At 41.9% G+C, this 25,323-nt stretch overlaps 5 protein-coding genes across 5 annotated transcripts; 2 read left to right on the top strand and 3 right to left on the bottom strand.

Moving 5' to 3' along the window:
• Positions 1-151: 151 nt before the first annotated feature.
• Positions 152-1,901, bottom strand: LOC130698659 (E3 ubiquitin-protein ligase CCNB1IP1-like). The gene is made up of 4 exons (XM_057521346.2): positions 1,537-1,901; positions 1,195-1,405; positions 722-807; positions 152-663 (listed from the first exon to the last, which is right to left on the bottom strand). Exons 1-4 carry the CDS (start codon positions 1,786-1,788, stop codon positions 511-513), a joined length of 702 nt encoding a protein of 233 aa, XP_057377329.1. The 5' UTR covers positions 1,789-1,901; the 3' UTR covers positions 152-510.
• A 902-nt stretch (positions 1,902-2,803) lies between these two features.
• LOC130698623 (CAD protein-like) lies at positions 2,804-17,273 on the bottom strand. The gene is made up of 27 exons (XM_057521308.2): positions 17,081-17,273; positions 16,861-16,999; positions 16,399-16,675; positions 15,841-16,340; positions 14,086-15,779; positions 13,894-14,025; positions 13,658-13,833; positions 13,195-13,602; positions 12,910-13,128; positions 12,637-12,835; positions 12,410-12,561; positions 12,237-12,341; positions 7,705-7,867; positions 7,484-7,563; positions 6,306-6,554; positions 6,070-6,234; positions 5,846-6,007; positions 5,483-5,651; positions 5,014-5,129; positions 4,737-4,952; positions 4,072-4,674; positions 3,871-4,012; positions 3,738-3,808; positions 3,474-3,652; positions 3,310-3,412; positions 3,143-3,244; positions 2,804-3,068 (listed from the first exon to the last, which is right to left on the bottom strand). Exons 1-27 carry the CDS (start codon positions 17,163-17,165, stop codon positions 2,871-2,873), a joined length of 6,804 nt encoding a protein of 2,267 aa, XP_057377291.1. The 5' UTR covers positions 17,166-17,273; the 3' UTR covers positions 2,804-2,870.
• On the top strand, positions 8,341-12,241 carry LOC130698618 (uncharacterized). Its single transcript, XM_057521303.2, has 3 exons — positions 8,341-8,735; positions 9,235-9,539; positions 9,602-12,241. The coding sequence occupies exons 1-3, from the start codon at positions 8,452-8,454 to the stop codon at positions 12,034-12,036; spliced, it is 3,024 nt and encodes a 1,007-aa protein (XP_057377286.1). The 5' UTR covers positions 8,341-8,451; the 3' UTR covers positions 12,037-12,241.
• Positions 17,274-17,427: 154 nt separating the features above from the next.
• Positions 17,428-19,991, bottom strand: LOC130698619 (microcephalin-like). Its single transcript, XM_057521304.2, has 7 exons — positions 19,728-19,991; positions 19,362-19,654; positions 19,087-19,292; positions 18,865-18,984; positions 18,206-18,802; positions 17,974-18,136; positions 17,428-17,910 (listed from the first exon to the last, which is right to left on the bottom strand). The coding sequence occupies exons 1-7, from the start codon at positions 19,801-19,803 to the stop codon at positions 17,566-17,568; spliced, it is 1,800 nt and encodes a 599-aa protein (XP_057377287.1). The 5' UTR covers positions 19,804-19,991; the 3' UTR covers positions 17,428-17,565.
• A 1,606-nt stretch (positions 19,992-21,597) lies between these two features.
• LOC130698620 (putative FERM domain-containing protein FRMD8P1) lies at positions 21,598-25,083 on the top strand. Its single transcript, XM_057521305.2, has 10 exons — positions 21,598-21,839; positions 21,911-22,262; positions 22,328-22,492; positions 22,564-22,888; positions 22,962-23,171; positions 23,233-23,365; positions 23,454-23,621; positions 23,721-23,844; positions 24,003-24,104; positions 24,309-25,083. Exons 1-10 carry the CDS (start codon positions 21,759-21,761, stop codon positions 24,350-24,352), a joined length of 1,704 nt encoding a protein of 567 aa, XP_057377288.1. The 5' UTR covers positions 21,598-21,758; the 3' UTR covers positions 24,353-25,083.
• The last annotated feature ends 240 nt before the right edge of the window (positions 25,084-25,323 follow it).

The following is a 25,323-nucleotide window of genomic DNA, read 5'->3' as shown; positions in this document are numbered from 1 at the left end:
ATAGCCAGGAAAAGATAAGTCTTTGCTTGTGAAATCAATTGTGAAACCTAATTTCTTATCAGCCAAGTCATGTGTCGACCTTTGACCGGTGCCGGGCAGTTTTACCAAAGGAACGATCAGTACTGTATGAAATAGCTTAGGAAAGCTGGCAACATAACAATTTGTTTATCTCGGTGTTGATCGAGATATACAAAAAACAACTAGATGTTGATGTAACGTAACAAAGCACCCGCGTGAGGAAGATGAAAAGACTCAAACCGCTTCTGACCGGATAGAAGAAGGTTACGTGAAGGGCATTGGTTTTCTTTTTTTTTTTTTTGCATTCTCTTTGGTCCCAGGAAATTGTTGTAAAAAACCGATTCGGCCGTGGCCTACAGCCGAATCTGCGAAACGTACATACACGCAACGCCTTAATTGGAATAAATTATACTAAGCGCACTTGTATCGAAGAACGAAACTAAGAATTATTTTCTTCAACCCGGATAAGCAAGGAAATTACACTTACTAGTTCTAGAATTTGCCAAGGAACTGTCTTTGCGGTAGGCTGTCATTGCGTGAAGATGTTGGTCGTACATGCTGCAGTGGGATTGACGGCCGCGGGTACGATTGTTTTTTAACAGTTCCCGTACCGATCGTGCTGACTGTGGTGACGGCTACCGCCTTCTAGAATATTCGTCAATGAGTAATTATGTCAATCGTACTTTCTAGAATTTCTATATACCTGTTGCTCATGGATATTCAAAGTAGGATGATCTGCTACAACTGGTGCTTTGTGATGCTGCGATTTAGAATTTTCCTCTTTTAAACCTGAAAAAAAAAATCAAAATTCAAGATAAATTTGATACAGAAATTCTATATTTGTTTAAATGTATCAGCAGGAAAATTTCTGGAACTAATCACTGCCGGAGACTGGCTGTTTAAATTAGTTTTTAAAAGAACTAGTTCCAAGAATGACACTAAGCCCCTAACCGTCATGGCTCGTGGTTGCAAATACGCAGTTACCAATTAAATTATATAACTTAACGTTTTATGTAGAGTGGACAGAATCTTTTGGATGACACTGCAATAAAATTCGTAAAACTTAACACAATATGAAGTCTACTTGTTTTCCAATACAAAATAGCTGACTGGCTTAGCTGAATTTTTTATTTGTTTATATTTGCATTACGTGAAAGCTTTTACGCCTTGACTCACGTTGGCATTCCTCTCTCAGGGTGAAAATCTCGCGATTCATCATTGCAACTTTGTCCTCGTAGTGACTCTGCATTTCCATGATCTGCGAACGAGTATTTTCAACGTTATTTTCCGAGCTGTTCAGTTGCAAGATAGATTGGCTTTGCCAAAATGATATTCCTCTTCTTGCTGCTTCAAGGCAATCATTAGGATTGAGTCCCATCAAAACCATCTGTGTAAAAAGTTATTTGTAGTTTGAAAAGTATTTGATATCTTCCAACGCATGAACTGTAGATTCAGTTCTCTCATTTGGATAAAATGATGCAATTAACAAAATTAGGCTAACAAATTATTAAACCTTACCTCAACAAAGTGACTCGGAGGATTCAGTTCAGACTGAATGATATCAAATGGGCTTGTCAATTGATGACAACAAATAGGACAAATGGCTGGAAGTTTTCCTAGTTCAGCCAAACCACAGGACACACAGAAAATGTGCCCACAAACAGTTATCCAAGGTTGATCTGTCTTGTTGGAAAGTTCCTGGTAACACGCCGAAACATTGCACCTTAACACGAAACGCTGGACAGAAACCTTTTCATCATCTAGGGTCATATTTGTTACGATTTTTTAACTGGGCACGTGAGAAAAAGCAGTCACTTGAACCTTCACCCAGAAGAACAATTAATTTAATATTTAACAGAATTAAATTATCTTGGCGCAACGAAAGAGTGTGAAAAAAAGTTTTGAAAAGTAAAAATAAAACGAATACTGCGACGGTGCCATAACGATGGCAATAAGGAAACTCGTAGGAGTTATATTTTTGGAAAATAAATGGCGCCGAACGGCCTGATTCTGGAAAGAAAAAAGTATAAATATCTATATAAATTAATGCCATAAAAGGTCATGATTTTACCAGCAATTACTTTTAATTTCTCACTACTCCAGTGCAATTGCAGAGAACACGTTTTATCCCTGAGGTTTAGAGACTTAAGACTACTGTAGCATGAAGGCGTTAATGTAATCGATTCGACATTGTCGGTACGGATACAGTCACTGGCTATAAGCACCTGAAGGTTTATGCTTTAATGCTATTTCCTTGTAAATGGTTTAACACATTTTTCTTAGTTCGTGCTTCTTCCATTACTAATTTAACAGTACAAATTTTACCGGTATTGGTGTCAAGATCTTTTCTTAACTTATAAATATAATTTTAGCAAGCTTCACGAAATTATTCCAACTAGGGCAACTATAAATTACTTGAAAAAGCAATAACCAAATGCTTGCTATTATTTGGTCGTCAAATGAAAATTTCTATTGACCTCAAGTGAGCCAAATCTCAAGGCATTTAGATGCACTCTTTTCCCTTGTGCTGGTAGGACAAAGTTTGGTCCTAAGCACACTCACGCCATCTGTTAGTACATTAAATTCTAAGCAAAAAGGTTGTTTTCTTCTAAACGTACTTTACGGTGGTCCTAAACTCGCACGTTGTGGGTGAAAACTTAATTGTTAATTATGGTATAGAATGAAAAAAATCCGATATTCAATTAAAGATAAAGAACGAGCAATAGGAGTAATCATTGACTCATCTGCGTCACAAAAAATAGACAAGGACAGGAGGTATGAGATTGATTATTTTTTTTTTCAACTTTGGCCCAACAAATAATATCTGTCCAAATATTCGATTTGGAACAATTTCAACATTTTCCGAGAACCATGGCAAGAATGGCCATCCGAACATACATGCCGGCCTCAGCTTGACGGAAATATGCAGCACGAGGATCGCTATCAAAATCGGGTGAAATCTCAAAAACTCTAGGTAGCGGATGCATGACAACCATACGGCGTTTGGCCAATCGCATCAAATGCGGAGTAACAACGAAGTGGCCACAAGCCTAGATAAAAATTTTAAAATCGAAACACAAGATAAGCAATAAATCCTAAACTGAACTAAATTTGGCAGTTGAACCTTGTCGTATTCTTCTTGTGTAGCAAAGCGTTCGCGCTGAATTCGTGTCATGTACAGAACATCCGTCTCCGGCAGAGCATCCTCTAACGAACTGAAATTGGTCTGGAAACGAATAATGGAATTGTTTATCACGCATTACTAGTGAATATTTTGAAAAGGAATCAAACCTGAGGTATTCCTCTTGATCCGATATAGTCCATAACTTCATTCGGCATTCCCAGATTAGCCGGAGAAACGTAACGCAAATGAACGTTGTACAAAGTAAGCAACCTGGGACAAACAAACGTTTTGATAAGAGGGAAAATAAAAATTTCCGATGTAATTGCGTCACCTAGCCAGCGAGTGTACGGTCCGTCCGTGTTTTAAGTCGCCGACCATCGTGATGGTCAAGCCATTGACGGTGCCAATTTCTTCACGGATGGTGAATACATCCAAGAGGGCCTGTGTTGGATGTTCTCCGGTTCCATCGCCAGCGTTAATCAATGGGCGACTTGAACGGCCGGCTGCCCGCTAAACGAATGCAAAATTTTATCAATTTACTTTCCTATCTCATTTCAATTTGTGATAATTTGGTATGTAAATAAGTTCGACCTACCCCTACTGCCCCCGGCTCCGGATGACGTAAAACTACTACGTCGCTGTAACTGGCCATCACCGTAATGGAGTCTAACGTAAACGAATCAAAATTCAACCCAACACACGTACACAAATTTTTAATGCATTCGCACCTTCAAGAGTTTCTCCCTTTTTCACTGACGAACTACTTTCGTCCATATAAATTACCCTGCCTCCCAATCGCTGCATGGCAGCCGAAAAGCTACAGCTAGTCCGTGTGCTGACCTCGTAGAATATGGAAGCCATAATCTTGCCCTAAAAGACCTTGAACATTCAAAACACGCCTCTATATTATGCCTTTTAAAGAGGTTAACCTTGAGGATGTGGTCGAGCGAGCGCTCCTTTTGGACGCAAAGCCGGAATGTTTGGGCCAAATTGAAAATGGCGTTGAGTTGCTCTTTGGAAAACATGTCCACCGTTAAGATACAATGGCCCTGTAGCCCGTGGTGAGGTAATGCAGCCGACCCGGAAAAGCTTGATGATGTGGGTTGAGGTGCGGCAGGGGAAACAGGACGTGCCGAAATGCCCTTCACTTGCGGTGGCGACAAGATGGAGCTGTCATATGCTCGGGAAGCTGGGCTCACAGGTCTGCCTACTGGAGATGATTCATTTAGATGTTGCTGTGGGTGTGAGACCCTAAGTGTCGGTAACGTTGGCCCGACTGACAGCGATCGTATTTTCGGAATTCCTAGTTCGCTGAACATCTGTCCGTACAATTCACGAGTCTCACTCGTGTGTCGATGAAAATGGACGTCATCTTCACCTGCGCCAGACGTTTGGCTACCTGACCCGGTGTAAGCTCCAGAGCGTGTTACTCTAGGATCACCCAAATCAGAAAATTCCATGTGTGGAATCGAGAAATTAGATTCATCCACTGGTTCACGAACATCCTGCCCAAATCCTGGTTGAGCAATAATCTGTAAAAATTAATCATTTTATGATGTTTGTGAACAACATAAAAATAAATTGTAAGTTGTACAGATCCATCGATGTAGACAACTTCTCCATGAAGCACTACGCGTTTGACAGCGCCTTTCACTTTACGTCCAGCAAAGGGAGACCATTTGGCTTTTGAAAAGACATTTGCAGCTGGTAGGACCCACTCTTCTTCTAAATCGATTTCAACATAAGTGTTGGATTGATCCGGTAGTCGGAAGATACGCTTTGGATTGTGATGGCATTTATTGACTACGTCCTAAAATCAAATGGATAAATAGATCACAGAGAATGATTAGGTGAAAATTCAAAGTTGATACCTGAAGGGTCAGCTGCCCTTTATTGACGGCCGTAAGTAATAGCGGCAGCATAGTTTCAAGCCCTGGATACCCAGGTGGGCTATTGTCGCTCATTTTTTCCTCCAGCGTGTGTGGTGCTAAATAGATAACGTATTGCTAAATTACTTATTATGCTTCAATACACCTTCACTTTTGTATCCAGCAGCCCCCCCCCTTTCAAAAAAAAAAAAAAGTTTATAATTCAAACTCGACGTTTTCAATTTCATCACATGTTTTCAGGATATTTCCATCAACGGGCAAGACACTTGTTATCAAGAGCTTGACACATTTGATCTATCAAATGATGAAAGACAACCGAAAAGAAAAACAAAACACGGTTTTTACCCAAAGACAAGGGGGGGGGGGGGGGGGAAATTATCTAGCTATTGTCAAGAGCGCTATGCAGAAAAAATGAATGTGACAAAGCCCTATTCATATTTTTTTTTAGTACCGTGATCGGTGGCGAAACAATCGATAACGTCCAAATTATCCCATAGTGCTTGTTGATCTTCGGGACTAGCCAATCGTGGCCTGACTTCACCCTTGCTGCCGAAGGTGGACATATCATTGGCCGTCAGGAACAAGTGATGCGGACAGACCTCACAGGTAACAGGTAAACCCTGAGGGGAAAAGAAAGATATATATCTAATAATAAATGTGACTACCACAGGCGTTAACATAACCGTTGAGCAAAGTTTCCCTTTCACAACCAGATAACAAGATAAAACGTTTACAATTGAAGGAAAAAAGCAAAGCATAATTTTCCTTGTATGCATTGGGGAAATTCAAAGCATTAAATATTTGTATGACATACCTTTTTCTTTGCAGCTTTGATGATTTCAATTTCATCACGAGTTGCCACATGGCAAACATGGACCGAACGATTATTGAGAGAGGCAAGCAAAATAATGGCCGCGGTTGTCCGTCCCTCAGCGTGAACACAAATGGGCACTCCTTTTGGCCAGTGCTCGAAATGCTAATAAGGTAAATTGCAGGATGTCGTAAATTGCCACGCAAAAAAAAGATAAGCCTACTTACTTTAAGCCATTGTTGAATCCCGTCTAGTTTCAGAGTAGTAAATGTTTCATTGAGGTACATTTTCAGGCCGACAACGTGAGGTGCGAGTTCTATTATTTCTTCGAAATTAGTTGCTGACGCACCCATGAAAATGCCGTAATCACAGCGGGCTCCTTTCTTAGCCAGCTATAAATGCAGTTTATAATTTAAAATATTTGTCATCAAAATAAGATAGTAGGCATTTATGTGAAACCTACATCTTTGATGAGGTGAAGGGCGGCCTTATCAGTGATCGTTGGCTGGGTGTTTGGCATGGCAAGTACCATAGTGACACCTCCAGAAAGGGCGGCAGCTGTCCCAGAAGCAAAGTCCTCTTTGTGGGTGCCGCCGGGTTCGCGCAGATGGACGTGAACGTCGATCAAACCTGGGATTCGAACCAGCCGTCGCGACGTAATGCAATCCACGTGCGGTTTCATTTTAGGCGCCTTGCCCACCAATCTCAGAGCCTGTTGATTAATAAATTTTTTAAACAGCATCATGAGCAAAATGAGAAAAATCGGAAAAAAATAAAACACGAATGAATCAAACATTTAAACTTGATTCCGCTTCACCATTTGATCGTAACCAAAGTTGATCGATACGCCAAACATGTCGATCACGAACCATGAGATTGCGCGCCCTATTTCTTACATTGTAAATACCACCGAATAGATAACAAGGCACATATTTGCTCCCGAATATTTTTAAAAAATTAAGAAGGAAAGAAAAAAAAACTCACTCGATTCACGGCTGAATTACTCTTTTCCCAAACCCAATGGCCGGCCGTCGCGGCGGCTGGTGCAGCGGCCGATACGACGTGAAGCAACATGATCAATTCACACTTAGCGATGAGAATACGTAACGTTTAATCGCCATTGGAAGCGGCCACGAACAAAGCCCACTTAAAGAACGCACTTGAAACAACGCAACTCTTCTCGCCAATGACAAAGTCTCACTGCGCTTTCTCATATCAACTCCGCATGGGCCTGTTGCCAACTCAACTTGGTCCAGCATTTTTCAGCATCTATTTTCATCCGCTTTTTTTGGAACACAGACTGACTACAAATAAAAACTGGCGTCTTTTCTAATAGAGGTCAATAGTTCATCGAAATACTTGAGATGACATGCAAAAAACAACAGAATTAAGTGCGCGGTAGCTACAAAATCTTCCTTATCTACTTCCCTGTGTGCGTGAGCTTAAAATATTAAATGCATTTCTAACCTATGTCCTCGTTTAGTTTCCCAGTTTTAAAATCGAAAAGAATGCTACACTGAATAACTGATACCTTACTTGGTCTAGTTCAGAATCTTAGCTCACTACACTTCCAACATTTCCCCCCTCATATCAATCACGAATATTCGAGATTTCATCATGACGGCACTTGCGTATGTTTACCTCAACGAGAAGCTTGGCGCACTTGATGTCCGTTATTAATGGCACTGCGTAATCGACAGCCATACGGCGAGTCCTGTAACCTGCAAAACATTTATAAAAAAGAATTTTGAGTTTAGAATGCCACAAAACTAAAATAGATACAAAAGACGTAAACATATCTTGAACTACAATAGGCCAACTTTAGATTCCTATGTGGCTGTCTTTCAAGTATAAATCATTACCGTGAGTGGAAAAGGAAGATACCCGTCTAGCTCCTCCATGCCGCATCGGTAAGTTTATGACGAGATCTAATTGTTTATGGGCTAAGAAGTCAGCCATATTGTTGAGCTGGCCTTTACTGGTAATCTCTCCAATGTCATCGTATGCCCACTCAATAGATTCCACCTACAAATCAAGGCAAATTAAATAACGCACTTAATGTATGAAAAATATCAACGGTTTTCCCAAAGTTCCACGAATTAATTATCAGCCCCTAACAACAGCGCCACCCATGACCGGACATGAACGATGACATTTAAAAACATTCCATTACATCCGGGCGTCTATGTGGATTATGTATGACGTCATGGAAGAATCGCACTATCATTAAATCAAAGGGCGGGGACGGATCCAAGTCCTTTCTTTATGCAACCAACGACCAGACGTGTTCACGCTCCCGAACAGTACGTCGTCTGCACTGTTTCGATGATAATTTGATAAAACACCCCCCTGCACTGCATTTCACTTTTCCTTCGGGATTTCGATAAAAAAAATGCCACCAATACTACGCTGATAAAAACGAGCTGATAATATAAGAAAGTAAAGACCGACTTGATCTCGGTTTGTTAACAGTTTCGAGTTGACCGCCGTACATGGCGAGCGTGCAGCTCTCGGTGACATTATCAGTTAAAAAACAAAAATCCGGAACGAATAAAATAAAAGAGTGACGATAAGATCGTACAAGTGTTGATTCGAAAGACTGGGGTACCATGGGGAATCATTGCTGTCAAGGCCAATCTGAACTAGCGGATGGTTTTGAAGTGGAAAGACGAATGGGTTCACGCGGAAATATCCAACCATCCGTCGCTATGATGTACCACGACGACGACAAGAGGATCGATCCGCTACACAAGGTCAACGAATATTACCAAATCTTGCGCGAAATTCAAACGGAGAATTTAAACAAAATGCGCGACCAGCTGAAAAAAAATCCCCAACTTTTCCTGCTAAACAATCTTATCTTGGCCATCCAGTTTTTTGACAACTTCGACAGGTAATTAACAAACTTTCCCAACAATTTCAAATGTCAATATTGGCACTACAAAATACCCCACCGTCTGAAATAAGCCAGACGACAAAATGAACACTTTAAAAACTAGTTTTAATTGCGACTGGCGACAAAAGATAAGATCCGTTTTTAACCGGACAAAACGGAATGTACAATTGCTAAAATTGCCAAAGATCAACGCGGTCTTTAGTTAAAAAATTAACAATAAATGTAACTTAATCTGCTGTAAAAATGAGTGTGACTTGCACACAGCAAAATCACATAGAATTAAAAAAAAAACTGCAAGACAATGTTCACTTATCTTCGATGGCATTTAACGCATAAAAGGTGTTAAACACACCGTCAGATACTGTCAACATTCTTTGATAACAGCCTTTTGTCCAACATCTCGCCAATGACGTCAAACATAATTAAACTTGTTTTGTCGCCTACCATACCGTGACTATGCACATTAAACATAACCCACGTACAATTATCTTTGCAGGGATAAAGAATCCATCCGATCGACAAAAACAGATCAAGAGACGGCTGTCAATAACGCCTTGGGAGACGTCCGACGAGGCTGCCATTACGAAAGTGCGTTAACCGAAATGGTTGGACGGGCCTATCGTTACCAGCCAAAAGGAGCCAATCTACCCGAAGTCGTGAGCAACACGCGCTACAACATCATTCACCGGAATCTTGAAGTCTACCCACAAGAACAGTATTCTTCGTTGGTTTGCAATGAGTACACATCCGCCGACGACCCCATCTACCGTTTCTGCATGGAAGATGTCGAAAAATTGCCAGGTAAAAACTAACGCAATTTCCTACAAAAAAAAAAGCAATCTGCTAACGTTTGCTCGGATCAGGCTGGATCAAGTTGCGCTGCGTCGACATACCGAATGGCCACCGCAGTTCGGATGGTACACACTCGACAACCTACGACAGAGTGGACAACGATAGCGAAAGTTACTATGGCAAATCAAGTGATTATGACAGTCCAAAGTCGAGCGTCCAATGCGACAGTATACCGTCGGTGAAATCAGGCAGCAGTGGAACCACGCCCGAGAAAATATTGGCCAGCCAAGAAATCTCAAAACGTCCGCCAATGGCAACACCGGATGTCAGTTCATCATCGTCGACGGACGACGATGGCGGTGATCAGTTTCCATCAACAGGACCCGAGTTGATGAAAGAGATCGCGAACCGAATGAAAGGCAAAGATAATCGACCGACCGTCTCACCTGTCCCGCTATCGGACGATTACGGCCGCTTACGAGCACAAAAACAGGCTCTTATAGTTCCTACCCTTCCGGCCAAAGTGAAAACTAAACGACGCGGAGTCAAATCGATTGAATCTTCAAGTGACGATGATTACGACTACACATCCATTAACGATCTTCCCCGTCCACTCGACGGATCGAAATTAGGACAAGTGCAAAAACCACGGAATTCGGCACTGTCTTCCGACTGCTTCCAAACTATTAAAATTCGAGTTGTCGATTCGGCAGATAACCCATTGGGACTCGGCGGACTGTTCGAACGGAAAACGTATCTCTCTTCGACGGCATTCTTCAGTCAATTTGCCGAAATGTTTTACGAATGGAGTCAAAAACTGGACCGTAGTTTGCAAGACGCTAGCAGCTACAAGGCAGCCATCTGTTGTACATTGATTAAACCAGCAAGTAATTGCCAGTACAGAACAACTGTGGAATTCTTCCCCGTCATCCCCGTTAACCAATGGCCTGACATTGCTCGAGAATGGCAAAATCGCAAACGGACAGCCGTGCTGGACAAGCGAACTAATATCCAATATCGATGGCCTCAACCTACTCAAGTAGAAACCATAGTCAAGCAGGGCTGTCACCTCAGCACGGAGGGCGGGAAATCCCGTGGACGGACATCACCCAACGCGAAATTAGAATGGCAGTTTAGTTTTGGAACAGCACAAGACGCTCTGCTGTCTTCGCTAAGCGAGCCGCATCTTCGTGCTCTGCTATGGGCGCGCTTAATATTCCATCACGTTATAGCTCCGATCGGAGTTTTATCGCAATGCCACGTCGAGACCGTCTTCTTCTGGCTAGTAGAATCCAATTACATCGACTGGAACGAAGCTTCGCTCGGTGAGAACGTCATGAACATCTTCCAAACACTGTACACCTGCATACAGCAACGTAAATTGCAGCACTACTTCATCCGGAAGCGTAACTTATTCAGCAGCAAAGCTCCAAAAGATCTGGTCAAAGCTCAAGGAAAGATGTTCCGGTTAATTGAAAAGTTCGTCCCACTAACGATGCAGGCCGCCAAACAATTACAAACGTCCAATTCGACTTTCCCTTTCCCCGATTTGACGCGCTTATGGGAAATCGTGACCACCCCGCTAACTCTCGCATCCATCAATCCCGGACTTGCCAGTTCAAACAAACATCTCAGCACCAGTGACACTAGCTTAAATGGCGTCAAGAAGAAGCCTGGCAATCGGGGTAAGTCGAGCGACGAAGGATTTTGGGAAGCAGTGGCAAAGCCTCCGGCGGGCGATAAAACACGCGATCTCCTACGAAAAGAACGAGCGCGTATCGACGCTGAGGAACGTGAAAAACGTCAAGTTCCAGTTGCTGAAGCTGCAGACAAAGCGGATATTAAGATCACAGCATTTAACATTAGTCAGACGAAAGTTTTGCTCGAGTTCTTTTGCGAGCATTTCATACGCATGGCCGCGTCATGCAACAAAATCCGTGCGTACGACAAAAGCACGGTATTTTTAGATCAAGCCTTCAACTTGGCAACGCTGCTCAAAGAGGAAAGGTTCGACGAATCGGCTGACGATCTTTTAGAAGTTATCGAGAAACTTAGAAGCGCTGCCCATCAGGGTCAGTTCACGGAGCCTATAATAAACATTCCAGGATCGCCTTGCGTTTTTCAAACAGGTGTAGAAGCACCTGTTGGACGGCCGATATCAAATGGTGGACCTTATCGAAATAGCAGCCTGTCAAGCGGTGCCATTCGATTAACTCCTCTACCACTAACGCCAAGTCAACAACCGTTCCATTTCAACAAAGCAAACGGACACGTCCCGTCTAAATCTGCATTAAGTTACGAACAAGATTTCTTAAACGGTCCTATGATACATTCAACGAGCGTCGAGAAACCCAAAGGAACAGCGAACGTAACATCGGCCGTCATCGAAAGCGTAAGATCGAGCGAAACGGAACCGACGGACCAATTCGACAGCCCACCACCGATGCACAGAACGTTTAACAAAACAATGACGTTATCGGATGATGACGAATCAACCGATTTTTAAACCAAAATTAGCAACCCAACTGTTTAGAATATCTTAATTTTGTTTTTAGGACTGCAATCGAATTGCATTTTTTTTTAATGCTCGCTCGTGTAAAGTTATTAAATGTCTTATTCATTTCCCGCTGTCCCCATATTAATATTTACGATCCTTCTTGAATTAATATAAAGCCTGTTCAATAAAATGTGAAATGTCCAACTTACCGTAATACCGTGGTCGTTGTAGAAATCTGCCGTTCCAAGACTCGCGTACAATTTATAGCCGAGCTTTTCCAATGTCCTGACGCTGGGAAGCATTTCATTTTTATGCTATATAGAAAAATACGAAATTTTTAGTGTTTGAATGAAAGGGATACGTTCATCACATCATGGAATACCTTATAGCTGCCGACTGAGAGAAGGATGCTGTTTTTTGGTATGGCCATGCCAGTGCTCATCAAAGCTTTCAGGTAAGCTTCATACCGGTTTTCACCAAAGCAAGCCACTTCTCCGGTCGAGGCCATTTCAACGCCAAGCATCACATCAGCTCCTGTAGAGCAAAATGTCACAAGACTTGGTTATCTCGTTGGTATGTACATAAACCTGAGCAAGATTAAACACGGACCAGCCAAACGTGAGAACGAGAATTGTGGGACTTTGACGCCCACTTTATCGCACCCGCGTAAAACGTCGACTGGGTCTACCCGCTGGCCAACTATCACCCGAGTGGCCATGGCAATAAAATCATGCTCGAGCGTTTTGGAAACGAAAGGAAATGAGCGTGACACTCTCAGATTGCACTCGATAACCTGCAGTTCGTTATCCTGTTTTTTAAATAAAAAGAAGCAAACGAATTAAGAAGATTATATAGACAGATAAACTGGTTTAGATTGTTCACCTTGGCGATGAGTTGCATGTTGAATGGACCCGAGACTTCCAAGGACATCGCGATGGCGCGGCATATGTTTTGGATTTTGCTCAATGTTTCGTTGTTGAGATCCTGAGGCGGAGTTACAAGAGTTGCATCACCAGAGTGCACGCCTGCGTTCTCAACATGTTCCGATACGGCCATACAAAGCAATTGCCCATCTTGAGCGACAGCATCAACATCAATTTCCTCCATTAAGAAAATTACAGGTTATGGCGTATTAAAAAGACAAGGTCAATTAGACAGGTCATTTACCTTGGCTTCAAGGATGAATTTGGAGATTACGACTGGATACTCTTTAGAAATTGCGCTAGCTTTGCTCAGATAAGTTTCCAAATCCTGCGGCGAGTGGGCAACGTTCATGGCTGCTCCACTGAGTACGTAGGATGGCCGCACGAGGCACGGAAAACCGACGTCTTCGCAAAATTCAATGGCCAATTTCAAGTTGGTCAACTCTTTCCATCTGGGTTGCAAGATGCCAATTCGATCGAGCATACGCGAGAACTTGAAACGATTCTCGGCGCAGTCAATACTCTCAGGAAGCGTTCCGAGAATTTTGGCACGTTGTCGGTGGAGTTCCATGGCAATGTTGTTAGGTAATTGACCTCCCATGCTAAGAATGACACCTTCGGGGGCTTCCAGGTTATAGATATCCATGACGACCTAGGAAAGCAGATTTTAACATCAATATTCGTGAAAAATGAAATAAGAGCGTTACCTCAAAAGTAATTTCTTCGAAATAGAGCCGATCGCACATGTCGTAGTCCGTGCTGACCGTTTCGGGATTGTAATTGATCATAATTGTCTTTCTGCCAAGGTTACGAAGCTCTCGCAAGCAACCAACAGCACACCAATCAAATTCTACTGAACTACCGATACGATATACGCCAGACCCTAAAGTACAATGAAAATCATTTAGAATTCACGTAGATAGCAACAATGATAAGCAATTACCGATAACCATCGTGTACCCTCCGGGAAAAGTCAAGTCGTGCGAACTTCCATTATACGTCAGGTAGAGATAGTTCGTATGAGCCGGCCATTCAGCAGCTACTGTGTCTATTTGCTTGACAAACGGCGTTATTGCTAAGGAATGGAATGAATATTTAACATCAAACGATTGAAATTGTTAGCAAAAAATGATACCGTATTCTTCTCGTTTGCTTCGGATTGCAAGCTCTGTACTTCCGATGCAGGAAGCTATTTGTTTGTCGGAGAAACCCATTTGTTTGGCCTCTAGGAGAAGTTGGCTTGTCAATTCTTTTTCGCATTGCGCCTCCAAATTGTTGTAACAGCTAATGATGTTTTGCATTTTCACAAGGAACCAGCGATCGATCTTGGTCAACTCGTAGAGACGATCGACGGTGTAACCTTTTTTAAGAGCTGCGGCTAGGACGAACATGCGCTTGTCTGTTGGGCTCTCAAGCTCCACGTCGGATACTGTGTTGAGATTGGGATCAAATCCTAAAACATTTTCGTCCACCATCCGCATCGCTTTTTGGAAAGCTTCTTCAAAGCGACGGCCGACGGCCATGACTTCTCCTACACTCTTCATGGAGCTTCCGATTTTAGCGCTAACACGCATAAATTTGCTTAAATCCCAACGAGGAATTTTGACGACGCAGTAGTCCATGCTGGGCTCGAAGCAAGCGGTGGTCGATTCAGTTACCGAGTTGCGCAAAACGGGCAATGGAATACCCAGGGCTAGCTTAGCTGCAATGTAAGCTAAAGGGTAGCCAGTGGCTTTACTGGCCAGCGCCGAGCTGCGCGATAGGCGAGCATTGACTTCGATAATGTAGTATTCTTGCGAATTGGGATTAAGTGCGTATTGGATGTTGCATTCACCCACGACCCCCAGATGCCGGACGACTTTGATGGCTGTCGTTCTCAGCATGTTGTACTCCCTGTTGGTCAATGTCTGGCTGGGTGCAACGACAATGGACTCTCCGGTATGAATGCCGAGCGGGTCCACATTCTCCATGTTGCAGACAGTAATGCAATTGTTGTAGGCGTCGCGGACAACTTCGTACTCGACTTCTTTCCATCCTTTCAGAGACTTGTCGATAATCAACTGGCTGGAATGGGCGAAAGCCGATTGTGCCAGTGAACGTAATTGTTCGGGATTGTCGGCAAAGCCAGAGCCCAATCCTCCGAGTGTGTAGGCTGCCCGAGCAAGAACCGGATAGCCCAATTTTTCAGCAGCTTCAAGTGCCTCTTCTAACGAATAGGCCGCCGCACTAGGAGCAACTCTTTCTCCAACTTCGGCCACTTTTTCGGAAAACAATTTACGATCTTCAGACTCGATGATGGATTGAATAGGAGTGCCAAGTACTTTAACCCCATATTTTTCCAAAATTCCAGATTTGTTCAACTCAATGCCGCAGTTAAGAGCCGTTTGGCCACCAAAAGTTAAAAGAATGCCTTCAGGTCGCTCTTGACGAATCACCTGCTTGACGTAGTGCGGCGTGATGGGGAGGAAATAGACTTTGTCGGCCATACCTTTCGATGTCTGGACAGTTGCGATGTTGGGATTGATAAGAATCGAATGAATTCCCTCTTCTTTTAAAGCCTTGATGGCCTGTGAACCGGAATAATCAAATTCACCGGCCTGGCCAATTGAAAGTCCACCGGATCCAAGAAGCAAAATTTTTCGGGGTCTACAAATTCCGTCGAGTGACATGGGTGATGGCTTGCAATCAGCTGCAAGATATTGTTGGATACGTTCTTGGACACAAGGAACCATGTTTCCGACTCGAGAATTGTTGACAGCGTCCAAAAATACCGTAAACAGATCTTCTAAATCTTCCGGACCCGCCATGTGTTCAGGATGGAATTGCACACTATCAGATTGCAATTGGTTAGTTGTGAGATTCAGAAATATACCTATAATCACAACATTACCTGAAAAATGGCAACGTTTTATGAACGATGCCTTCATTTGTACCATCATTGGCGTTGGTAAAGAGTGGACACCATTCTGGATCAGAGGGCTGATCCGCTTTGACAGCGAAACCGTGATTTTGGGAAGTGATAAAGCATCGACCAGTGCCTTCGTGAGTACAGGGCTGGTTGACTCCACGATTGCCGTACTTCATCTTGAAAGTAGTGAAGCCAGCAGCTAATGCTAAGAGTTGGTGACCAAGACAAATGCCAAAAATGGGCTTTGTGCTGGATGATAATAAGCGACGAAGATTGGCAATTGTTTCTTCACATTGCGAAGGATCGCCAGGGCCATTACTGATGAACAATCCGTCGTATTCGGAGGGGTTTAACGAATGGTTCCATGGGACAAGATCAACTCGAGCACCTCGAGATAAGAAACATCGGAGCTGATGGTATTTCAGTCCACAATCGATGGCACAAATCCGAGGGCTGCCTTCAGGATTGTAGGTTTGTGGTGTCTAAGGGGAAACAGAGTTGAAATGATCTTGATAACGATAAAAACTGATTTCTTTCTACCTTAATCGAAACTTCTTCCACCAAGTTGCGGCGATTAGGATCATCCCATCCACCCAATTCTTTGGGAATGGCTTCGCCCAATAAAATTTTTCCAAGTACAGTGCCTTTTTGACGAATCATTTGCGTTAATTGACGAGTGTCAATCCCGCTAATGCCTGGTATTCCTTCATTTTTAAGCCAACTATCGAGTGTCTGATCCTGACTCCAATGGCTGGGTACTTCACACAACTCAGACACGATGAGCCCAGCTGCCCAAATTCGACGTGATTCGAACCATCTAAAATCAACCAAAAAGCAGATTTAGCAGTCCCGCCGAAACACAACCAACGATAAGATGGTTTTCAAAGATGGCGTTACGTGGCACGTATTACATGTGTCCCTCCATTTCAAGTTTAGAAACAAAACGTCGTTTTGAATCTGATGTTTAGGTAAATTAAACTGAACAATTAAAAAAGGTCATACTTTGGAAGCTGAAATTCATCGAGTTCTTTGCTTGGCACTCCATAATTTCCGATCAATGGGTACGTTGGCACGAGGATTTGAGCACAATAAGATGGATCCGTCAGCGATTCGGGATATCCCACCATACCCGTTTGAAATACTATACATTGCGATACACCAATTTAAATTTTGAGTACCACACTACAAAATTTGCAGAAAACCTTTTGTCAACGTTACTCACCGACTTCGCCTGACGTGTTGACTGGAGCACCGAAATGCTGGCCGATGAAGTAAGCTCCATTTTCGAGAACTAGAACAGCTTTCATGGCTTTTAAACTGATTTGCACACACGTGGTTAAGTCGACAAGCAAATACAACCGCTCCGTTGTCCAACTCTGGCACGAGCAGACTGATCACTACGCCCACTTGCAGTCTACCAGTCTAGGACTAGGAAACCCCTTGACGACAAAGAAACGCCGAGGGCACCCTCCCCTTCTCTCTGAAAAATATGATAATTTCTAGAGGAGTGGAGTTCAAGTCACGTGTGAGGTCAATTTGACCTTGACTGTGAAACAATAAGGACGTAGAAATTTTGAGATTTTTTGTATTTGTTTCCAGCCTTTCCGGGGATTGAGCACAAAACACAATGAACTGAGTGGTCTCACATGCATTCGACGACGTCATCAGCCTTCGGTTATCGAAAAATTTCATATATCACGAACAGAACTAGAACTTTTTCATGAAGTAATCAGTCAACGGAAGGGTCACTCCTTTTTCAATACAATCTAAAATCCAAATGCTAGCAACACAAGGAACGTTAGCCTCTGGTTTTAACTGACCAACGATGAGGGAGGCTTTTTTTGAAACACTTGTCAAGTTTCCTCCAGCGCATTGGATCATATCGCACAGGTCTGAAGGGGGAATTGGCGACTTCTTACTGACGTAAATGGCTTCATAGTCCCCAAAGAGACACTTGTTTTTTCCACGGTACAGCGAAGCGGCACTGGAGAATCTCTCAATCTGGTAGTCATTTTCATTTAAAAATTTTCCGCTGGCCATCGAATCAGTTATCTAATACACACCAGGGGAATTTTCGTTCAGCAGTTGTTTCATTAACAGAATACAGAAACATACCCAGTTAAACGTCACGATTTTGGCACCCCGTACAACACCACGCATAACATTTAAAGTTCTCCGTGAATCTCCGCATATTACATGAGTGGTTGTATCATTGACTACGTCTATTAACTTGAATCTTTTCATTTGTTCGATTGCTTTTTCTACTATCTTTATGGACCTGCAAATAAAAAGAGAAAAGTAAACGTAACGTATGTAGTGTCAGTTTAATTAAAAACATGTTTCTTACTCTGCATGCAGGCTGGTGCATACTAGCGTGGCACTAGATAATCTTTGATCGTTTCGTTTTTTCGGAGTTGACAGCCTGAAATCGGCCAAACTGTCACGCCGAGGTGATGTGCCACTTTTAGGACTCAATTTAACGCTTGTAGAGTACGGAATCAAGTGGGATTTAGCATTTGTTCCGACTTGGGAAAAACAAGGATGATTTTTCTTCTCTTTCTTTGGACTTTCGTCGGGAGTAAAAGCAACGAGGGGATCCTGCGGCAGATGCAGCCTCGTGGGCTGGAAAAGCAACTTCCGACGAGGAAGTTTCTCTATTATATTCTCGGTGTTTTCTTTTCGCTTTTTTGCTGCTGAAGACATGCTCGAGCACGTCTTTCGCTTGTTGTTGTTTTCAGTAGTTTTGTTTATTTGGCCCAATGGCGAGCCAGGTATTGTTACGCGAACCGCTTTCTCAGCGGACGTTTTTCCTGAACTAACGTCTCCTTTCCTTTGATGATTGCTCATGCTAGGTGTCGTTGCAGTTTTTGCCGAATTCTGTCGGACATTAGCTAATATTTTTCTGATGGACGAAGGAGTGGGGTCCATAGGAGAATAGTAGTTCCTTAAAATAAGAAAATAATGTATAAAATGTATCCTGTATTTTTAATGTAGCAGTATGTATACTTGCTAATAAATTTTATCATTAGAGGGGTGTCAAAAAAGGTGTCAAAATCTTCTTCTTCTTTCTCATTTACAGTAAATACATCATTACAGGTTTTTCCAGAAGCTAGCTGTTGCTGAATCCTGAAAAGCAGAGTAGACAAAAAATAAGAATTAATAAGATTTGTAGAAATTTTATATGTATTTACTTTTGCTTGTCCACTAAGACATACAAAAGAATTTTACCTTTCTTGGCAAGCAGGTGAACTTTCAATTAACGTATCAATTATTGATTTTCTTTCAGCAATAGGTGTGAATAGTAGTGGAGGCTCCTCACTACTTTCACCAGTAAGCAACAAACTTTGCCTAACCTTTTTCCTCCTTCTGTCAAGCCGCTTCTCTGCCATTTGTAGTTCTTCATCAAGTTCCTTTGGCTGCATTGATTTGACTTTCTATGAGTAAGAAAACATCTCTTGTCAAAAAGTTGCTTTGAACTAAACTAAACAAAAGCTTAGCTTTACCCTCCACTTGAAGAACTCGGAATCATAATCTTGTGAATTAATGGCTGCATGTTCTTCGGTAGAAACCATTTCTCCCTTTTCTTTGCAAGCAACAACCCATAAATAGGACACAATTGGGATGCCTAATGCCTTTGCTTTGTCATAAATAGGTTTTGAGCCATCCTTAAATACAACATGTGTGACTCTTTTTGAGAAATTCCCCACAACTTCAGCACCCATTTTTTCCATTTCTGTAGCAACACTTTTTGACCGATTGTCAGAACCAGTCCGAACATCAACAAAGGCCACAACTCCTGATGGTGTCAAGAACTTATTATTAGGTTTATTTTTTTTTTTTAAGAAGTAGGACAGATATGAATATTTCACCTGTCATTATTGTTTTCCAACATTCTGGAAAAAATTCCGGCTCTTTCAGTCGAGATAATGAAATGTTAGTCTCCATTGTGACAATGGTCTTCTAGGACAGGTAATGTCAGCGCGTACTTTTCGAAAAACTTTTGATTTTAAAGAGCACTAAACCGTTCAACGTAACAGTCACTTTAAAAATATTTAAGTTAACATTTATGACGTACTGAACATACGTTTAAGGCACTTTTTTGGGTAAAATTTTTAACTATCCGTTCGTTAATTTTCAAGGATGTATTTGAACAAGAACCATGTGCAACATTGTCAATTCACAAAAACTTGCACTTTGTAAGTAGGGCTCGACCCAATTCGCTTCAGCCCCAGTGGAAAAAAGATCAGACCCGACAGAAAGTGTGGTTTATTCTGCAGTAGCTGTGGTTTCTCTCAGCGAATCGGTGCTGAAACGGCTATACACGCAACGTTGCGATCCACGATCCTGGTCGGGCAATTCCCCAGTGCACCGTACACCGGAAAACCCACGTGAACAATCAAAGCAATCCATCATCGATCGGGCCATGGAGCAACGGATCAACCCGGGGTAAAGCTTGGAGGTGCAGATGGCTGTATGGTGTAATGTAACAACCGTAATTTTATTGAAATACTAGCCTGCTAGGCACGCCCTACTGGTGAACATATTAAGAAGAAAAGAAAAACAAAAAACGGTATCGAAGGGGGTCACATTGCTCGATGATTAGCTGCCTGCATCCATGAACCTAGTGGCCATGGGGAGGCTTACGAACAACCTACAAGCTCCGATTACCCCTTCTCCACCTGTGGGTCGATCTTCAATGTAGTGAACGGTACTACAGATCGATTTTTTTTTCTGCCATATTTAGCCCCTTTATAGTAGGCATGGCTCTTCTTTTCTTCTCTTCCTTTCTTCTCTTCTTTCTTGATAGATATCCAGCGATTGGATGTAGATGATGGATATAGATGATAGATGTCCGAAGTCCGGATGTAGAATCTTGCGTAATCCGTTGTGATGAAGATGTAGAATCTTGCGTAATCCGATGAATCTTGCGAATCTTGAATGATGATATGGATATGGGGTGGGAGGGAGGAGAGGGTGGTGGGAGGAGAGCATGGAGGGAGTGGAGGGCTTGGAAATTGGAGGTGGCGGGATTCGAACCCGGGACCGACAGAATACAAAGCGTGGGTGATAACCACTGTGCCAGGACCGCACATTCCAACCAAATTTTGCTTTCGATGTCAACCATTTAAATAGGCTTCTTATGTATGTAACAGGTGAGTGAGGTGTGGCGCCCTTGTATAGTTCGCAGCTGTCATGCTGTTTTCACGGGTTCGAATCTTTGTTGTCATGCTATTTAAATATTTTAAATATTAAATATTTTAATATTTTTTAAACATATATTTAGTCATTATTATTTTGCAAAGCACCCGCTATCCCTGCCCGTCGGCTTACATGCTGTCGCCCACCCGTTATAAGCAATGCTCGTGTACTGTAAAGTTGCTTATATCCACGTTTCCATCCACATTTTGGCGTTCCAAAACCCCATCCCACCGATTCACTCCAGCTGGCGGCGGTTAGTGGCCCCGCTAGCCAATCACAGCAAAAGCCCAATGTAACAGACAAACAAAACTCCTCCCCATTTTTTCTTGCTGCCTTATAGAGTACAGAAGATTTCCATGATACTGATTACGTTTTCATATAAAAGCAGGCTCAAAATGGTTATTTTATCTATTTTTATTTCACTAGATTTTTCTTCACGTTTGAATTCAGACAGCTAGTTTGTTTTTGGCATCCTGTAGATGGCATTTTTGTTATTCAAAATTCGTTAGATGGCGTACTTATCGTTATTTCGTAAAAAAAAAGTCAATATCGGTTTTGACAGTTCTTTACTATGTTCCGCCAAATCCATGTGTGATAAATTCGGAATATTTTTGTTTTTCCAAGATTTGCTTGTAGTTCTATTTCTTCGATGCGTTATTTAAACATAGCGAAGCCTTCTTTCCTCTCCCGACTCGACTATCATGGACAATCGCGGTTTGGCTGGTAATCACATGAAACTTCACAACTCTACAACCGACTTCGACTCAGTGCATTCTAACGACGTATGATCTGATTTGTACCTGCGCCTTGATTTGAAATAACATCTTAACGATATCTTTGTATATATGCATAGGTTATCAAATTGATGGCTATTGGTAATCACAATTTAAATGAGTCAGGTTGTGAAGGAAGTCACAAAGATAGTGAATGTTATGGAGATTCACAACACCACAGTTTTGTTAAAGTCATTCCTGTGGAGTATACTAAACAGAAATTTCCTAGTATGGTTTATTCAACTCAAAATATTTTAAGCCAAGAAGATGCAAGGAACTATCCCACATTGTTAAATGAAAAGGATCAGTCAGAAATGTCTAGTATCGCCTCTGTGTCAACTTTGTCAAGTCATGTTATGAATCGTGCAATGTCTGCTACTGGTGCAGCTATGGCTGATAAACCTTCTCCTCCCCGTATTCCAAATGGTCAATGTGAGTAAACCAATATTATTTGAGATTATCCTGTTTGATTCACCATTTTTAATCCATTTTCGCAGTGTGTGTTTTCCTTAGTAATGGAACCTGTGTTTGTATTGATGTTGAACACGGTGTCAACACCAACTCTGCAACAATTTTAAAAACACTGATGGAAGCTGAAGAACTACGATTACCTCCAGTTGCTCTAAATGTCTTTGCATTGTGGATGATTTCACCAGAATTAGGTAGTTCTTTGCATACATAAAAAATCTGTTTTGTTTTGTCCTTTAACAGTTTCTCTATTTATGATTTATAGAAGTGCAACTGAAACCTCATCACAAGCCTATTAAGATTTATTCCGAATGGGGACAACTTGTAAAGAAGTTTACTAAATACGATGGAAACCCTGTGTTACCTGAGCCCACACTTCATTTGAGACGAAACGCATTCTACCACAGAAGTGACGAAATGCGAATAAGAGATTCAGGGATCATCGAACTATTGTATTGTGAAGCCAAAAATAATGTTCTAATTGGGCGTTATCCATGTGATCTCCCGGAAACTTTCCTCCTCGGTAGTTTCGTGGCGAGAGTTAACTTGGGAAATTTTATTTCTCAACAGCACACACCAATGTTCTTCAGGTACTTATCCCCAATCATTCCTTGCATTTCAAAATTTTGACATATCATTACATAAATTTATTTTTTACCTTAGGAGTCGATTGCGGGATTATCTCCCCTCCTACGCATGTGTCAAATCAACTCCCTGGTCATTGGTTTGGCCATTATCAAAGTTACAACGCCCAGACAAAACTGCTCCCGAATCCCTGATAGTCGAACAGCTCAAAAAACTTCCTAACAACATTCCTAGTCAGAGATTGATGTTGAATTACTTGAAACGCTGTTGGGCTAGACCCTACTACGGGTATTATACCGCCGTTTCACTTTGAGTTGCTTATCCATTTATTGTGTGTTTACTTCATTAGAGCTGCATTTTTCTGCGGCCAAATCGAAGAGCGCCGTACCTCTCACCTGTCTTCATGGTTCACTGCTGGCGACCTCGAAATTCAAGTGGCTGTCAGTTCGGTGGGAGTGTATCTGATTCAGCAGCACGAAGGGGTATATCACATTTGAAATACTGTGATGTGTGGAAACCTGACGTGATGGTCACACTTTATTTTGGTTTAATTTTCTGTCGGCCAAAAAGACTGTTCTTCTCGGTTTGAAGTATGGCGAATTCATTTGGGATTGCGCGTTCCCCTACCGCCTCGACGACCCCGATTGCTTCCCATGCATTTTTCTCCAGTTCGCCTCTCCCCCGTCAAGTCCTCGCGATGGCAATGACACCTGCGTCATTCAGATATTTTCTAAACAGGTTTCTTTTTTAAAATATAAAAAAAATTGTGTTTTCTTGGCAACCAAGAATTGCAAAGAAATAAATAGCATTTTTCTTTCCTTCTTTTTATTCTCACAGGCTGTCATGGTGAACGCGTTAATAGCCTATTACACCAACAGGCAAAGAAGAAACTCGACCGCCGCTGCAAACGCCACCACCGATGAAATCGACGGAGGTATCCATGGAGAACAGGATTTAGACGGTGAGATTCTGCCTGATTAGATTTGCTCGAGCATGTTGCTTTTCATCAAAGATGAAACACGTTTAAATCTAATATGACTTTTCATCTAATAATCCTTAATTGATTTTATATCGGACGTGTTTTATTTTTGCTGCTGGCCATTCTGATTGCGCTACTAGATGTGATGGCTCCGCTAACCAACCCTTCGCAAACCGAGTTACTCGACTCTTGTCTGACCAACAAGCTTCATCGGCTCTCGTTGGCAACTTTTGATGACGAAGGTAATTGCGTTACTTACGCTCTTAAAAGCTCTCTTCCTTGTGTTTGAGATCTAGAACTTTCCCTTTCTGCTGCATGTGAGTGCCGTTATCTGACATAGAGCCCTAAGAGAAAACAGAAATGTAGAACGTTTGTTTTACTTGTTTCACTAACTGACTTTGTCTTTTCCCTTTCTTTAACCCTGACATGGAAACGTAAAAAAAAAGGACGCTGCCTTATATCGACGGGGTCCTTGGCGGTAATCAGGTAATCTGTCAACAACAGTCTCACCGAGTTCACTGGACATTTTGATGTATTTCTACACTTTGATTTGGTTTGGTGCTTTTTGATTTATATTTCTAACGTCGACGTTTTATCCTGGTCGTCCATCCGCCCTAATGTTTAGGAGGCATTTAAAAACGTTGATGTGAATGTATTGGTTTTATTATTATTATTTTTTTTTTTTGATCTCGAACAATATCGGGTATGCAGACTTCATATAGATATTATAAAAAGGTATAAGGAAAACAAAGGTTAATTATATAACAGTTTGGCATTGCCAGTGAGAAGGTCCCTACCGAAAACAACCTACGGCATTGTAAACGCAAATTTCTTTTGATTAATGACTAGTTTTTTAAAAAATCCTTCAACCAACACGTTTGAAATTCAATCGATATACCAAGTGCAAAATTTTTCATTTCGTTGTGTGACGCCGTGTTGTAATTCCTATTCCCCAATTAGATTAGCGTGTATGCGATATTGTTTAACCTTTTTACCTTATGATAAGACGTGACCAAAACACCAAAGGGAACCGATCTCAACCGTAAACAAAAAAAACCCACAGGAATGAAAGGGAAAGTAAAATAGCGATTCAAAAAAATGGTATGATTATTGATATTGTAGAAGAATGGCACTTGCTTGGTTTGTGCTTCTTCATTTTTAAATTTCTCGTGGTCATCAATACACAAATCACACTACACTGAGTTGCGGATGACGAAATCGCCCTCTTTTGTTTTAATTTTTCTCTGATTGTGTGTGTGCAGCTTTGGCACGTCTCCATGACAACAGGAAAGACCTATAAACCTGCTCCCGAATGCATTATTGAGAAATGCGTGTCTCGTCAGCGCGATCAAGAATCTCCTGACCTTTTCGGCAGTTCACAAGAACGTCAGTTTCCCTCTCGTCTAAAAAATTGTACGCAGTCAAGGAAGATCCTTTTCTTTTTTTTTGGCTAGCGTTCAA

Source organism: Daphnia carinata, chromosome 3 (genome assembly GCF_022539665.2).
Source record: "Daphnia carinata strain CSIRO-1 chromosome 3, CSIRO_AGI_Dcar_HiC_V3, whole genome shotgun sequence".
Lineage (NCBI taxonomy): Eukaryota > Metazoa > Arthropoda > Branchiopoda > Diplostraca > Daphniidae > Daphnia > Daphnia carinata.
Note: the sequence above shows the minus strand (reverse complement) of the source record. Positions and strands in the feature narration are given on the sequence as shown.

Bases quoted from the DNA above. Each gene is read 5' to 3' on its own strand.
- LOC130698659 (XM_057521346.2), bottom strand. From the start codon at position 1,788: ATGACCCTAGATGATGAAAAGGTTTCTGTCCAGCGTTTCGTGTTAAGG. The intron at 1,406-1,536 runs GTAAGGTTTAAT...CTTTTTACACAG, and splicing joins CTCCGAGTCACTTTGTTGAG to ATGGTTTTGATGGGACTCAA. The intron at 808-1,194 runs GTGAGTCAAGGC...TTTTTTTTTCAG, and splicing joins CCTGAGAGAGGAATGCCAAC to GTTTAAAAGAGGAAAATTCT.
- LOC130698618 (XM_057521303.2), top strand. From the start codon at position 8,452: ATGGGGAATCATTGCTGTCAAGGCCAATCTGAACTAGCGGATGGTTTT. The intron at 8,736-9,234 runs GTAATTAACAAA...TTATCTTTGCAG, and splicing joins TTTTTTGACAACTTCGACAG to GGATAAAGAATCCATCCGAT. The intron at 9,540-9,601 runs GTAAAAACTAAC...TGCTCGGATCAG, and splicing joins AGATGTCGAAAAATTGCCAG to GCTGGATCAAGTTGCGCTGC.
- LOC130698623 (XM_057521308.2), bottom strand. From the start codon at position 17,165: ATGAAAGCTGTTCTAGTTCTCGAAAATGGAGCTTACTTCATCGGCCAG. The intron at 6,008-6,069 runs GTAAGTAGGCTT...TTACCTTATTAG, and splicing joins GGATTCAACAATGGCTTAAA to CATTTCGAGCACTGGCCAAA. The intron at 5,652-5,845 runs GTATGTCATACA...TTTTCCCCTCAG, and splicing joins TCAAAGCTGCAAAGAAAAAG to GGTTTACCTGTTACCTGTGA.
- LOC130698619 (XM_057521304.2), bottom strand. From the start codon at position 19,803: ATGGAGACTAACATTTCATTATCTCGACTGAAAGAGCCGGAATTTTTT. The intron at 19,655-19,727 runs GTGAAATATTCA...TGACACCATCAG, and splicing joins TTGGAAAACAATAATGACAG to GAGTTGTGGCCTTTGTTGAT. The intron at 18,985-19,086 runs GTAAAATTCTTT...TCTGCTTTTCAG, and splicing joins TCACCTGCTTGCCAAGAAAG to GATTCAGCAACAGCTAGCTT.
- LOC130698620 (XM_057521305.2), top strand. From the start codon at position 21,759: ATGGACAATCGCGGTTTGGCTGGTAATCACATGAAACTTCACAACTCT. The intron at 22,263-22,327 runs GTGAGTAAACCA...CCATTTTCGCAG, and splicing joins CCGTATTCCAAATGGTCAAT to TGTGTGTTTTCCTTAGTAAT. The intron at 22,889-22,961 runs GTACTTATCCCC...TTTTTACCTTAG, and splicing joins CACACACCAATGTTCTTCAG to GAGTCGATTGCGGGATTATC.